Source organism: Echiichthys vipera (assembly GCF_963691815.1).
Source record: "Echiichthys vipera genome assembly, chromosome: 11".
Lineage (NCBI taxonomy): Eukaryota > Metazoa > Chordata > Actinopteri > Perciformes > Trachinidae > Echiichthys > Echiichthys vipera.
The window spans coordinates 3,607,629-3,620,785 of NC_139836.1; the positions used below are offsets into that span (position 1 = coordinate 3,607,629).

Consider the following 13,157-nt stretch of genomic DNA (forward strand, 5'->3'; position numbering starts at 1 on the left):
GAACCCGGAGAAAACCCACGCAGACACGGGGAGAACATGCAAACTCCACACAGAAGGACCCCAGGTTCCCAGGTACCCTCTTGTTGTGAGAAGACAGTGCTGACCACCACTCCACCGTGTCGCCACTGCTAAGAAAATTCAAGTTTTTATCCTCTTTCATTTCATTAAAGCAACAGATGTGGTACATGTAGTGTTTTAGGCTAACATCGTTAGCGTTGCTAGCTTGCGGAGGAATGAAGAGCCAGAGTCGTCGTGGTTACGAAGCTGTAAACAGTTTAATTATTGTGACATCAGAGCAGCAGGACGAACCAACAGAGCAGAACTACATTCATCAGAAACACCACACCCGTCCCTAAGTCACTTGGTGTGTTAAGGTTTTGTGCCGCCACTCGCTCTGGTCTCTATACACACACATCTACATAAACACACGTTACGCAGGTGTTCTGCGTCTATGTACAGGTGCTACATCAAACCATGCAGAGCCGTGATTGGCTGCTACAGCCGTCAGGTGATCTGACAACCCAGAGAAGTGCAGTGCAGAGAAACAAACGGGGAACATTCAAACCAAACAAATCAGGATAAAGTGAAGATAGTTTAACAGGAGGTGCGTGCGTGCGTGCGTGCGTGTACGTGTGTGTGTGTGTGTGTGAGTGTGTGTGTGTGTGTGTGTGTGTGTGTGTGTGTGAGGGAGGGAGGGAGGGAGGGAGGGGTCACATCTCAGTCTCAGCCAATAAGCTCTCACCTAGACCTGACGTCAGCAAGACCATCTGGGGGCTGGAGTCTGTGGGGTCAAAGAACGACACGTTTAGAGCGTCAGACCGCCGAGTCAGCCGTCAAACATCCTGACGATGAGTTTCCAAACGACGGCTCAGTTTTTACATTGATTTCCTTCAAAGAAACAAAGTTTAAAAGAATAGTTTGAAAGGTTTTCCAGCTTTTAACTCCCTATGAAACCACAACGTCACACTTCAGTTTGAGTAGAAGTTAAACAAACCCGCTGGGAGGTTTATGCTAACTGTTGTCCCCGTTTTCCCAGTCTTTATGCTAAGCTAGGCTAACCAGCTGCTGGCTAGCTTCATGTAGCACGCAGACACCAGAGTACAAGTCGGGATTTTCACTAAATGTTGAACTGTTCCTTTGAAAGAAATGAATCTAAAAACTGATGTTTAAGTGTTTGATTATATACAGATATTCTAACACATTGGCTAAACATGTAAAAACCAGACAGTGTTTCAGTGTTTCCTGTTTTCAATCCTTTGTAAAGACGCCGTCACACCAGCGCGACTGTTGTTATTCGAGGAAGTAGTTTTCAACGTCAAGTTAAACTTAAATCCCTGCGTGAAATCAACCCAGGGTCTTTTCCCGCCAAATTCACTCATCAAATAAGCCATTGAGACAGTTATTTTCGGGAGAATCGCTAACAGCCGGACGTGGCTAACAGTGATTAGCTCGGGGCAGCATGGTGAAGGCATTCAAAGGTCTTTTTGAACCACTAATGCTGCTGAAAATAACAGCAAACCTCTGCAGCAGCATGAGAAGAGTCCCTACACACAACAAAGCACCAATGGGCTCCTTCCTTTGGGGTTGACTTTGGTAATCCACTTGAATGGACTTTACTATGAGAGGAGCTGGTACAGGGGCCAGTAGGTAAGTCTTTAAAACACTCTTTAATAAACTCTGGCTTCACTAACTACGTTGTTGCTGCTTTGTTTTGTGTGTAGGGACTCTTCTCATGCTGCTGCAGAGGTTTGCTGTTATTTTCAGCAGCATTAGTGGTTAAAAAAGACCTTTGAATGCCTTCACCGTACTGCCCCGAGCTAATCACTGTTAGCCACGTCCGGCTGTTAGCGACTCTCCTGGATTTCTCCGTTAAAAGTTGATACATAAAAAAACTGTCCTGATGCGTATTTGATGAGTGTAAGTGCAGAAAAAGACCATTGGATGATTTTACGCTTAAATTACACTTTAACTCTTAAACTTTAATCCAAAATGGAGGAAACTCTCGTAACAGACAGGAGGAAGACGTCTTATTTTGATGATTTTGATTAAAGTAAATTGAATTTTCCCCGCAAAATGTTTTAAATGCTGGTGTGACCGGGCCTTTAAGGGCGTGATCACACTGTCCTCCCGGACCACGACCCGGACTTTAGGGTACTTGTCCCCCCTCCCTCTCCCCCCCGCGCCCCAGCCCCGTTTGTACTCACACTGCCTGGGCCTCGGCCAATGCTTCTTGCTGTCCATACGCCATCACGCCGTAACACGTCACACGCATTGATCGCGTGTGTGTGGCTTTGTTTACAAATCTTTCCACAGACCTCAAAGTTTTTGTGCGTCTTGTCGACTGTTTTTGAATCTTTTCATCCGACCAAATCTGCAGTAAACACAACGTGAACCTTTCACCACCATTGTTGTTGTTGTTAAATGTCCGCGCATGGTCCGTCCTTCTATTTACATGTCCGAACAGGCGGACATAACGCTACTGCCGTAGGGCTCGTGCTCGTGCGCGTGCACGTGCGCACGCTCGTGCTCGTACATGTGCAAACGGCTCCGCTAAAGCCCACCTATTTCAAGCGGGCCGTGGCGGCCCAGCTGGCCCCAGTTGAGCGCGGAGCGGGTGCGCTCACACTGCTTAAAGGTACTAGACTTTAGCTGAAAAACCGGTTTTGGCCGAGGCCAAAAGGACAGTGTGATCACGCTGTAAGGAGAATTCATTCACTTCTGTATCCTGCTCTGGACCAGGACCAGGGCCAGGACCAGGACCAGGACCAGGGCCAGGACCAGGACCTGACAGCTGCTTGGAAGTACAGAGCAACCACAGAAGAAGAGCAGATCTTCAACAGGTACCGTATTTTCCGGACTATAAGTCTCACTTCTTTTCTCATGGTTTGTCTGGTCCTGCGACTTTTATATTAAAATACATTATTTCACATGTTCGTAGGCGTGAGAGGGCGCTCCAGACGTGTGTGCCGGTGTCTCCTCCTCCTGTTTGTACTAGTGAGGATTTAAACATCAACTGAGAAAGACTGAACATGAATGCCCCCAAAAAGAAAATCATAGCCTGCAGATTAGAAGCTGCAAGTAGTGAAATACGCGGCTGAAACGGTAAAGAAAGTTTGGAGTGAGAGAGAAACTTGTGAGGGGCCGGAGAAAAGCAGAGGATTCTCTAAGGGCGCACTCACACTGTCCATCCGTACCGTGTCCAAACACGTTTCACTGCGTTCGTTTGACCAGTGTGAGTGCAAACGTACCGAGTCTAGGAGCGGCACGCTTGCCGTCCACGGCCCGTTTGGGAGAGGTGGGCTTTAGTAAAGCACGTTTGCACGTGTACGAGCACGAGCGTGCGCACGTGTACGAGCACGAGGCCTGCGGCGGTTCTGAGGTCATTTCCTGTGCGCCTGTTGGGACGTAGAAAAAAGAAGGAGGGACCATGCGCGGACATTTCAAACAATGGCGGTGAAAGGTTCACGTTGGTGTGATGCGGAGGTGGAGTGTTTACTGCAGATTTGGTCGATGAAAAGATTCAAAAACAGTCGACAAGACGCACAAAAACTCAGAGGTCTACGGAAAGATCTGGAAACAAAGCCACGCATCGCCATGACGTCATCAAAGAAGCATTCGCAGAGGCCCAGGTAGTGTGAGTACAAACGGGCCTGGAGGGGGGGACAATGACAAAGCACGGGGCACGGGACGGACGCACAGTGGGAGTGCGCCCTGACTGCACCTAAATTTCCCCCAAAATGCGACTTATTAATGTTTTTTTCTTCTTCATTGTGATTTTTTTAGCTGGTGCGACTCATACTCTGGAAAATACGGTTTGTTTCTTTGAGTGTTTATTATTAGGAACGAAAATCCAGAATATTCTTTATTCACTGGGATAAAAACCAGATTCACACGTAGACCTCTATTACACAGAACACAGAACCTGCTACTGCACTGAGGACACCTAATACCACAGAACCAGGCTCCTACTGGGTCAACTGGGACAGAACCAGTCTAGTAACGGGCTCGGGGAAAGACCAGGATAAAACTGGACCCGGCTTTTAAAACGTGACGTAACGCCCTTTAAAAATAGGATTTCAGGGTCCAGGCCTCGTGTTCTAGTTTTGAAAAACAACGTATTTGTCATTTTACCTCTTTTTTATCAATGAAAACCAGGAAATCTTATTTTGAAAGGGTGTTACGTCAGACTGAACAGCCGGATTGGGACAGAACCAGGCTGATGTGAGCCCAGCATTAGTCCAGCTAAAACTGGAACCAAACCAGTATGCTAGACCAGCAGAACCAGTGTATTACCCTGTACCAGTAGAACCAGTATATGACCCTGTACCAGTAGAACCAGTACCAGTAGAACCAGTATATGACCCTGTACCAGTAGAACTAGTACCAGTAGAACCAGTATATGACCCTGCACCAGTAGAACCAGTACCAGTAGAACCAGTATATGACCCTGCACCAGTAGAACCAGTACCAGTAGAACCAGTATATGACCCTGTACCAGTAGAACTAGTATATGACCCTGTACCAGTAGAACCAGTACCAGTAGAACCAGTATATGACCCTGTACCAGTAGAACTAGTATATGACCCTGTACCAGTAGAACCAGTACCAGTAGAACCAGTATATGACCCTGTACCAGTAGAACCAGTATATGGCCCTGTACCAGTAGAACCAGTATATGACCCTGTACCAGTAGAACCAGTACCAGTAGAACTAGTATATGACCCTGTACCAGTAGAACCAGTATACGACCCTGTACCAGTAGAACCAGTATACGACCCTGTACCATGGCAAACTACAACAGTGGACCCAGTTTAGTGTCTTCAGTAGAACCTGTTTGATAAACTGGGGAAGTGAACCCAGTTTTCTAGTTCTGTACTGGTTCTGATCTGGTTTTTGTGCGCTCTGAACCCGTCTTGCTGTCTTTGGGACCAGTACGGGGGGTGACAGAGGGGGGGAGTGTTCAGCCCTTACTGCTGTGCGGGAGCCAGGTGGGGGGCTGGTACTTGTCTCTGAGTGGCTGGTACTTGTCTCTGATTGGCAGCAGGGCGCTGCTGGAGGCGGGGCCTTGCTGCAGGGGCGGGGCCTCTCTGTCGTCCTCCTCCTCTCCTTCAGACAGCAGGTCGCAGATCTGCTGCTGCAGCTCTGGACTGATGTCGTTCTCCGCCAGGACCAGAACCCGCAGACTGGTGGGGTAGTTCTCCACCATGTCCAAGAACACCTGCACACAGAGACCACCTCCAAGAGTAAGTGAAGAGTCAATCAAATTCAATAATTCAACTTGTTGTCCGGGTTCTCCGGTTTCCTCCCACAGTCCAAAGACGTGCAGGTGTTCGGTTCATTGATGACTCTAAATCACCCGTAGGTGTGAATGGTTGTCTGTCTCTGTTCGTCTCTATGTGTCCTGTGATAGACTGGTGTCCTGTCCAGGGTGGACCCCGCCTCACGCCTGATGTCGGCTGGGATTGGCTCCAGCCCCCCACGACCCCGACCCCGGGATAAGCACCTACTGACCAATCAGAGATCAGCGATAACGTGATGACATCACTCCTACAGCATCCTGGTTTTAAGGCTCGGGTCCGGTCAGGTGTGGACCACAAATGTGAGTTTTTTTAAGATTTTGAAGGAAACTTTGACGCATTTATTCTGGTTTTTCAGTAAACTAAGAATTTAGATCTTTTTTTTAAACATTTAGTTCAATAATTTAATTCATTTCAAAGCAAAAGACGTCCTCACCTAACCTGACTCTCTCTTTTTATATATAAATATAAAAAATCTAATTATATTTCTACTCTAAAGTTATTTGCTGTGAAAGAAATGCAGAGACAATTTCAAGCACTTTATCCAAAATTCAAGCACTTTTCAAACCTTGAAAACAATAAAATTCAAGCGTTTTCAAGGATTTCAAGCATCAGTACGAACCCTGAAGAAATGTATTTGTACTGCTGATATATTAGTATATAAGTATATTAGTATATATATATAAGTTTTCTTTAAGGTAATGTAATAATTTAGCCCACTTTTTAGTTTAATTTCTCTGTTTGTATCTATTTATGCTTTATTCATTGTTTTGTTTCCTGCCTTTTTATTCTATTGTGTATTTAAACACTCTCTCTTTCTTTAATTAAGTTTACTTATTGTGTCATTATAATTTAAGACAAAAGAGAAATGTCTGCCTTATATATTCATTCATTCATTCATTCATTCATCTTCAACCGCTTATCCCGGGGTCGGGGCCGCGGGGTGGCTGGAGCCGATCCCAGCTGATGCCTTATATATATATATTCTTATTTATTTAAGTATGATGCCACTAATGTTTGTCTTGTATTTGTGAAAATATGCAGATAAAGTTGTAAATAAAGTGTTTAAGTGAGTGTTGGTTGAGTTTCCTGCACAGAAGCATGAACGTGTGTGTGTCGACGTCTCCCCCTGCTGGACAAACAGCTGAACGACTGCAGACGAGTGTCAGCAGAAGTGGAGGAGTGAGCGTGTGAGCGTGTGACTGGTCGACCTGTGCTGATTGGTTGGTCAGTCCGGTTCCTTCCAGATCCAGCACCTCCAGGGTTCTGCTGGACGCCACGGCAACCGCCAGCATCCCCGCGATCTGATCGCCTGGAAACAAAACCAAACTGTGTGAACTGACTCTCCTCCGCATAAAACTGCACCCCAGAAAGTATAAAACTGTGTTAATTCATTCATTCATTGATGAAAATCTGAAGGATCGTTTTCATTAATCATCCAATAAAAAGCTTCACTCTGAACATCTGCAGCTTCCCTTTGGTTTCTTTTTGTAGTGTGTGTTTTTAGTGAATGTGCAGTAAAACGTGCAGTGAATGTGCAGTGAATGTGCAGTAAAATGTGCAGTGAATGTGCAGTGTGTGTGCAGTAAAATGTGCAGTGAATGTGTAGTAAAATGTGCAATGAATGTGCAGTGTGTGTGCAGTAAAATGTGCAGTGAATGTGTAGTGTGTGTGCAGTAAAATGTGCAGTGAATGTGTAGTAAAATGTGCAGTGAATGTGTAGTGTGTGCAGTAAAATGTGCAGTGAATGTGTAGTGTGTGTGCAGTAAAATGTGCAGTGAATGTGTAGTGTGTGTGCAGTAAAATGTGCAGTGAATGTGTAGTGTGTGTGTAGTAAAATGTGCAGTGAATGTGCAGTGAATGTGCAGTAAAATGTGCAGTGAATGTGTAGTAAAATGTGCAGTGAATGTGCAGTAAAATGTGCAGTGAATGTGCAGTGAATGTGCAGTAAAATGTGCAGTGAATGGGTAGTAAAATGTGCAGTGAATGTGCAGTAAAATGTGCAGTGAATGTGTAGTAAAATGTGCAGTGAATGTGTAGTAAAATGTGCAGTGAATGTGCAGTAAAATGTGCAGTGAATGTGCAGTGAATGTGCAGTAAATGTGCAGTGAATGTGCAGTGAATGTGCAGTAAAATGTGCAGTGAATGTGTAGTAAAATGTGCAGTGAATGTGCAGTAAAATGTGCAGTGAATGTGTAGTAAAATGTGCAGTGAATGTGTAGTAAAATGTGCAGTGAATGTGCAGTAAAATGTGCAATGAATGTGCAGTGAATGTGCAGTAAAATGTGCAGTGAATGTGCAGTGAATGTGCAGTAAAATGTGCAGTAAATGTGCAGTAAAATGTGCAGTGTGTGTGCAGTAAAATGTGCAGTGAATGTGTAGTAAAATGTGCAATGAATGTGCAGTAAAATGTGCAGTGAATGTGTAGTAAAATGTGCAGTGTGTGTGTAACAAACGTGCAGTGGTGCGTTCAGTGTGTAATAAACGTGCAGTGATGCGTTCAGTGTGTAATAAACGTGCAGTGATGCGTTCAGTGTGTAATAAACGTGCAGTGATGCGTTCAGTGTGTAATAGACGTGCAGTGGTGCGTTCAGTGCGTGGCGGCGGCGCTGTTACCCAGCGGGTTGTAGTCCAGGTTGAGCACTCGGAGCTGCGAGCTGTGAGCCACAGCGATGGCGAGTCGAGCCCAGGCCTTGGAGCTGATTCCTGGGTTGGCACTCAGAGTCAGCTCCCTCAGACCTGCAGACACCAGAGACACACGTTTGTTTGAAATCCTGACGTCTGTTTCAAGAACAACGACAACGACGTACAACGGCAAGTGTTCCTGAGCCTGGTTATTGATCTGACAGTGGAGGGGTGGTCAGGTTCCCAGTCCTGGCAGCCCTTCCCTTCACCCTTTCGTGCTTGTGTTTGTCTCCCCCTGTCTGTGTTTCCCTGCATGTGTCTCCTCTCTGTGTGTGTGTGTGTCCTGAGCTTGGAGGCGTGGTTCTGATTCCACTAATCACCTCCTGCAGCATAAAGAGCCAGACCGTTTCCTCATTTACGTGGTACCGTGTCTCGATGGTTGGCTCCCGTTGTTTCTGATTGCTTACTCGCTCCGTGTTTGTTTGTTTGCTGCTAATTGTTTCTTTGTTCCTTTTACCCCAAGTGAAGGAGTTCAAATCCCTCTGGATCTTGTTAACGAGTGAGGGGACGATGGAGCGTGAGTTTGGCCGGAGAATCGGAGCAGCGGGGGCGGAGCTGCAGTCGCTCTACCGCACCGTTGTGACGAAAAGAGAGCTGAGGAAGGCAAAGCTCTGGATCTACCCTCAGTCCTGGTTCCTACCCTCACCTGTGGTCATGAAAGCTGGGTCAGGACCCAAAGAACCAGGTCGCGGGTACAAGCGGCCGAAATGTGTTTCCTCAGGAGGGTGGCTGGATTCTCCCTTAGAGAGAGGGGGAGAAGTTCAGCATCCGTGAGGAACTCGGAGTAGAGCCGCTGCTCCTTTGCGTTGAAAGGAGCCAGTTGAGGTGGTTCAGGATCATCTGGTAAGGATGAACCCTGGGCGCCTCCCTAGGGAGGTGTTCCAGGCACGTCCAGCTGGGAGGAGGGCTCGGGGAAGACCCAGGACCAGGTGGAGAGATTAGATCTCCACACTGGCCTGGGAACGCCTCAGGATCCCCCAGTTAGAGCTGGTTAATGTGGCCCGGGAAAGGGAAGTTTGGGGTCCCCTGCTAAAGCTGCTGCCCCCGCGACCCGACCCCGGATAAGAGGCGGAAGATGAGATGAGATGAGACGAGATCCAGTTCCCTCGTCTGCATCCCCGACTGTTCGTCTGCCGCCCGTTCGTGTCTTTCCCTCTTTCCATCTCGTCGTCTTTCGTTTTGTCCCCTTTCCCTGGACCCTACGCCGTCTCCCCCCGTTCACTCTTGTTTATCTTTCGCTCATTAAATACTTGTTTAACATCGTATTCTGTTCCCGTGTCTGCACTCGGGTCCCGTCTCTCTGTGTGACTCCCTGCACCGTCCACGACAGGGTTAAATCCTCCAGTGTGTGGTGACGACACGCGTCAGAGCGGCTGAATTCAGGTTATTTGAGCCGGAAATAAGACAAAGACCCGGGGGATCGAATGTCCTCGGAGCTTTACTGAACAACTGTCCTCTTCCTCAGACTGCAGACGCTTCATCAGACCTGCTGCTCAGTTACAGACTGAGAAAATACATTTCCAACATTAATTCTCATTTCATCAAATCTGATGTTTCTTTGATGAAGTTTAACCATAAAACGAACTTCTGGCTGCAGACACTTTTCACGAGGAGTGAATTAAAGCACAAAGTCGTAAAGTCATTAAATACGATGTGTTGCTCTGTGTGTTCAGAGGGGTTAAAGGCACGTTCAAGGTCACCGGGGTGTTACCAGGTCGTTTCCATGCGGTTGTCAAGTTGTCACAGTTGGTGTTGCTGTGGCATTTTGCATCTATTTGTGATCATTTTGTCGTCGTTTTGCATCTTTTTTTAGTCATTTTATGTTTCTTTGTCTTCGTTTTGCATCTATATGTTTCATGTAACACCCTTTCAAAATAAGATTTCCGGGTCCAAAAGCTCTGTTCAAAACAAAACAGACAAAACAACGGCCGAATGTGTGACCAATTACGATCACCTCTTGTCAGTTAGACGTCTTGACAATTATGTTTTTAAAAAAACTCTGATCTGTTCAAACAACGGGGAACGCTGCACTGCGGCGTTGGAGAAATACGAGGCTCAGACCCGGAAATCATATTTTGAAAGGGTGTTACGTCACGACTTAACAGCCGGATACGAGCGAAGGGCGTACAAACAAAACGTGCTTTCAGTAGCAAATTCGAGTCTGACTTTGCTGAACTTTGACCGGCAAATTTGCAGACTCCATCAAGAGCAAGGCAGCGTTTGTAGTTGACCCCGCTCGGCTGTAGTTTGTCTTAGATTGTCGTGGTTATCCGTGTCTTACCAGCTGGTAACGCCTCGTCGCGTGATGACGTCATTCGCCTGCATTCCTGCGACGTGTGTGACTGTACCTTTAAGAGGATGTTTAGGCTATCGTGTGATTGGGTGGTTTTTACTGTGTTGCTGTGTGGTTGCTATGAAGAAGCGGCGTTGCTACGTGGGTGCTGTGATCGAGTCCGATCTCAACGCGGCGTCCTCCGGTGTTCGTTACCTGACTTTGCTCCGTCCGGCGGCAGCATCCCACAGATCAGAGCCAGTGCCTCGTCTCCCAGCATGCTGTCTCCCAGATCCAGACAGACCAGCGCCGGGTGGGTCGACAGGGCCGAGTTCAAGGTCACCAGGCCTGCGTCCAACAGCGGGTTGCCATGGAGACTGAAAGGGGGCAGGGTCAGAGTCTTACAAAACCAATCGCACCTTTCGGGGATGGTCACCTGAACGTGTTGGGCCAGAAGCAGTGAACTTACAACAGCGTCTGCAGGGAGCGGTTGGTCATCAGGGCGTCAGCCAGGTGTCGCGTCCGGCCGCCGCTGGAGACGACGCCCAGGTTCAGGTTGAGCTGAGCAATGGAGCGGGACTCCGCGACGCTGCGGCAGACGCGCGCGAAGTCGCGGTCGGAGAGCTGGCATCCGCGGACGGACAGCAGCCGGACGCTGTCCTCCTTCAGGCTCTCGCAGATGTCCTGAACTTCGGCCGCCGACAGAAGCTCCCCCGTGATCTGGATGGAGGCCGGCAGCATCCTGGAGCACTGGAGCACTGGAGCACTGGAGGGAAGAACAGTCTAATAGGTTGTGTTCACTGGGGGGGTTTTGGACGCAACGGTTTGCCGGAATCTTGCGTTTGATTGGCGTGCCGATAGCAGCTATCGATTGGACGAATGCTTTTGTTTGAGGGCTTCAAACTGGACCAACATGGCGGCTGGTTTGGAAACTTTGCTGCAATGAACACATTTGAACTTCGACGACGTTTGGTCGCCTGGATCTCAAACTGATGCAAACACGGAGCGTCCAGCGTGATGCCCCAGCCCGTTCTCGTTCCCGGGGCGTCAGATAACGCCGTTTTGTGACGTCAAACGTACCGAGTCCGACTGTAAAACCATCCGCGGTGATGTTAGCAAGCGCTCCAGGTTTGAGCGTCAAACTTTGCGTAAGGAGGCCGGTTGGGGAAGTGGACGACCTGAATTACCGAAAGAGACGTTCGTCTTCAGTCGTCATCTGTCAAACCAATGAGAATTCTCCGTCCACTCTTGGGTGTATTTAGCGTCTCACAGACCACCGCCGTCTACAACGCTGCCGCCATTTTGCCTCCTCCTCAACAGACGCAGGATTGTTCTCTCCTCCGTCGTTGCCATGTTTGTTGTTGTCATAAAAAAACTTTATCGGAGTAATTTTTGAATCTGAGCGACGCCCTCTAGAGGATGTTTTGCTCAACGTAAAGGAGCATGAAAGCGTGAGGGCGGTGACGATTAGAACGATGATAACGCACGTCTCAGTTTACGCACAAGATGGAGCAGAAATGAGCCGTAAGCGTGCAGGATTCATGAGAAATACGGACGAAATGTACGCAGACTACTGACAGACGGCTCCGTCCTTATCCGTATGCGTCGCTAACGTAGAGCAAAAAGAACGCAGTGGCGGTCTGCATCGTAAAAGGATCCACTTTCGTACGTGAGGCGAGCGTAAATGAGCATTAACGCAGACGTCTGACCTCTGCTGGTGACAAGCAGGAACTGAACTGACTCTCAGTCCTCCCATTGGTCGGTGCCAGCCAAAGTGGTGACATCACTTCCTGTCTACTGACTCATAAATTAAAGAATAATTAACTACACACACACACACACACACACACACACACACACACACCTATATATGAGCACACCTAAATACAGCTCCCATGACCATGTGTATTCAATACGTTTCACACACACACACGCGCACACACACACACACACACACACACACACACACACACACACACACACACACACACACACAGGAGCTAATCAATGATCAATGAATGTGAGGTGCAGCTGATTGGTGCAGAAATGAGGAGATCAATTAACCTGATAAACGATCGATCAGCTCACGCGGGGAGGATCGGGACTTTCACGCGCTGATGTCATCGTTGCCTTTGATCACGCCGCAGGCCACGCGCTGGTTCTGATGATCCGACATCAGAGTCGATCGATCCGGGTATCGATTGATCGGGTTTGATCGGCAGCAGCAGCAGCAGAGAGGCGGGGCGGGTGCAGCGGGGCAGCAGCGGGGGGGTCGGGGTCCTGCAGCCGGGCAGGTGGTCGGTGTGTCGGTCTGTGAGCTCCGTGAGTCCCGGTGTGTTTCTGCAGGTGACCGTTACTATGAGACACAGAGAGGGAGAGAGCAGGGAGGGATCACTCCGGCAGGTTTACAGGGACCAGGGAGAGGATCTGTGTCAGATGATTATATATAAACACAGGAATACATGCATACATTTATTAATGATTACAAAAATGAATAAATCTATCTATATATAAATATAGGAATAAATAAATGCATGAATAAATTAATTAATACAAAAATAAATAAATAAATATAAATATAAAAACAGGAATGAATAAATAAATGCATACATTTATTTATGAATGCAGGAATAAAAAAATAAATATATGAATGAATTGATTAATACAAAAACAAATAAATAAATGTATATATAAATACAGGAATAATAAAACAAATGCATGAATAAATTAATCAAAACAAAATTAAATAAATAAATATGTATATAAATACAGGATTAAATAAATAAATGCATACAATTATTAACACAAAAATGATTAAATGAATGAATGTATAAATACAGGAACAAATAAATAAATACATAGATTAATTTAAAAAAAAATTAAAATTGAACAAATTCAACTTT

The 13,157-nt window shown here is 47.0% G+C and overlaps 1 protein-coding gene across 1 annotated transcript; it reads right to left on the bottom strand.

Moving 5' to 3' along the window:
- Positions 1-710: 710 nt before the first annotated feature.
- Positions 711-10,995, bottom strand: lrrc73 (leucine rich repeat containing 73; the record flags this gene model as incomplete). The annotated part of the gene is made up of 6 exons (XM_083922406.1): positions 711-781; positions 4,972-5,218; positions 6,509-6,609; positions 7,914-8,036; positions 10,471-10,631; positions 10,724-10,995. 6 exons carry the CDS (start codon positions 10,993-10,995, stop codon positions 711-713), a joined length of 975 nt encoding a protein of 324 aa, XP_083778532.1.
- Positions 10,996-13,157: the final 2,162 nt, after the last annotated feature.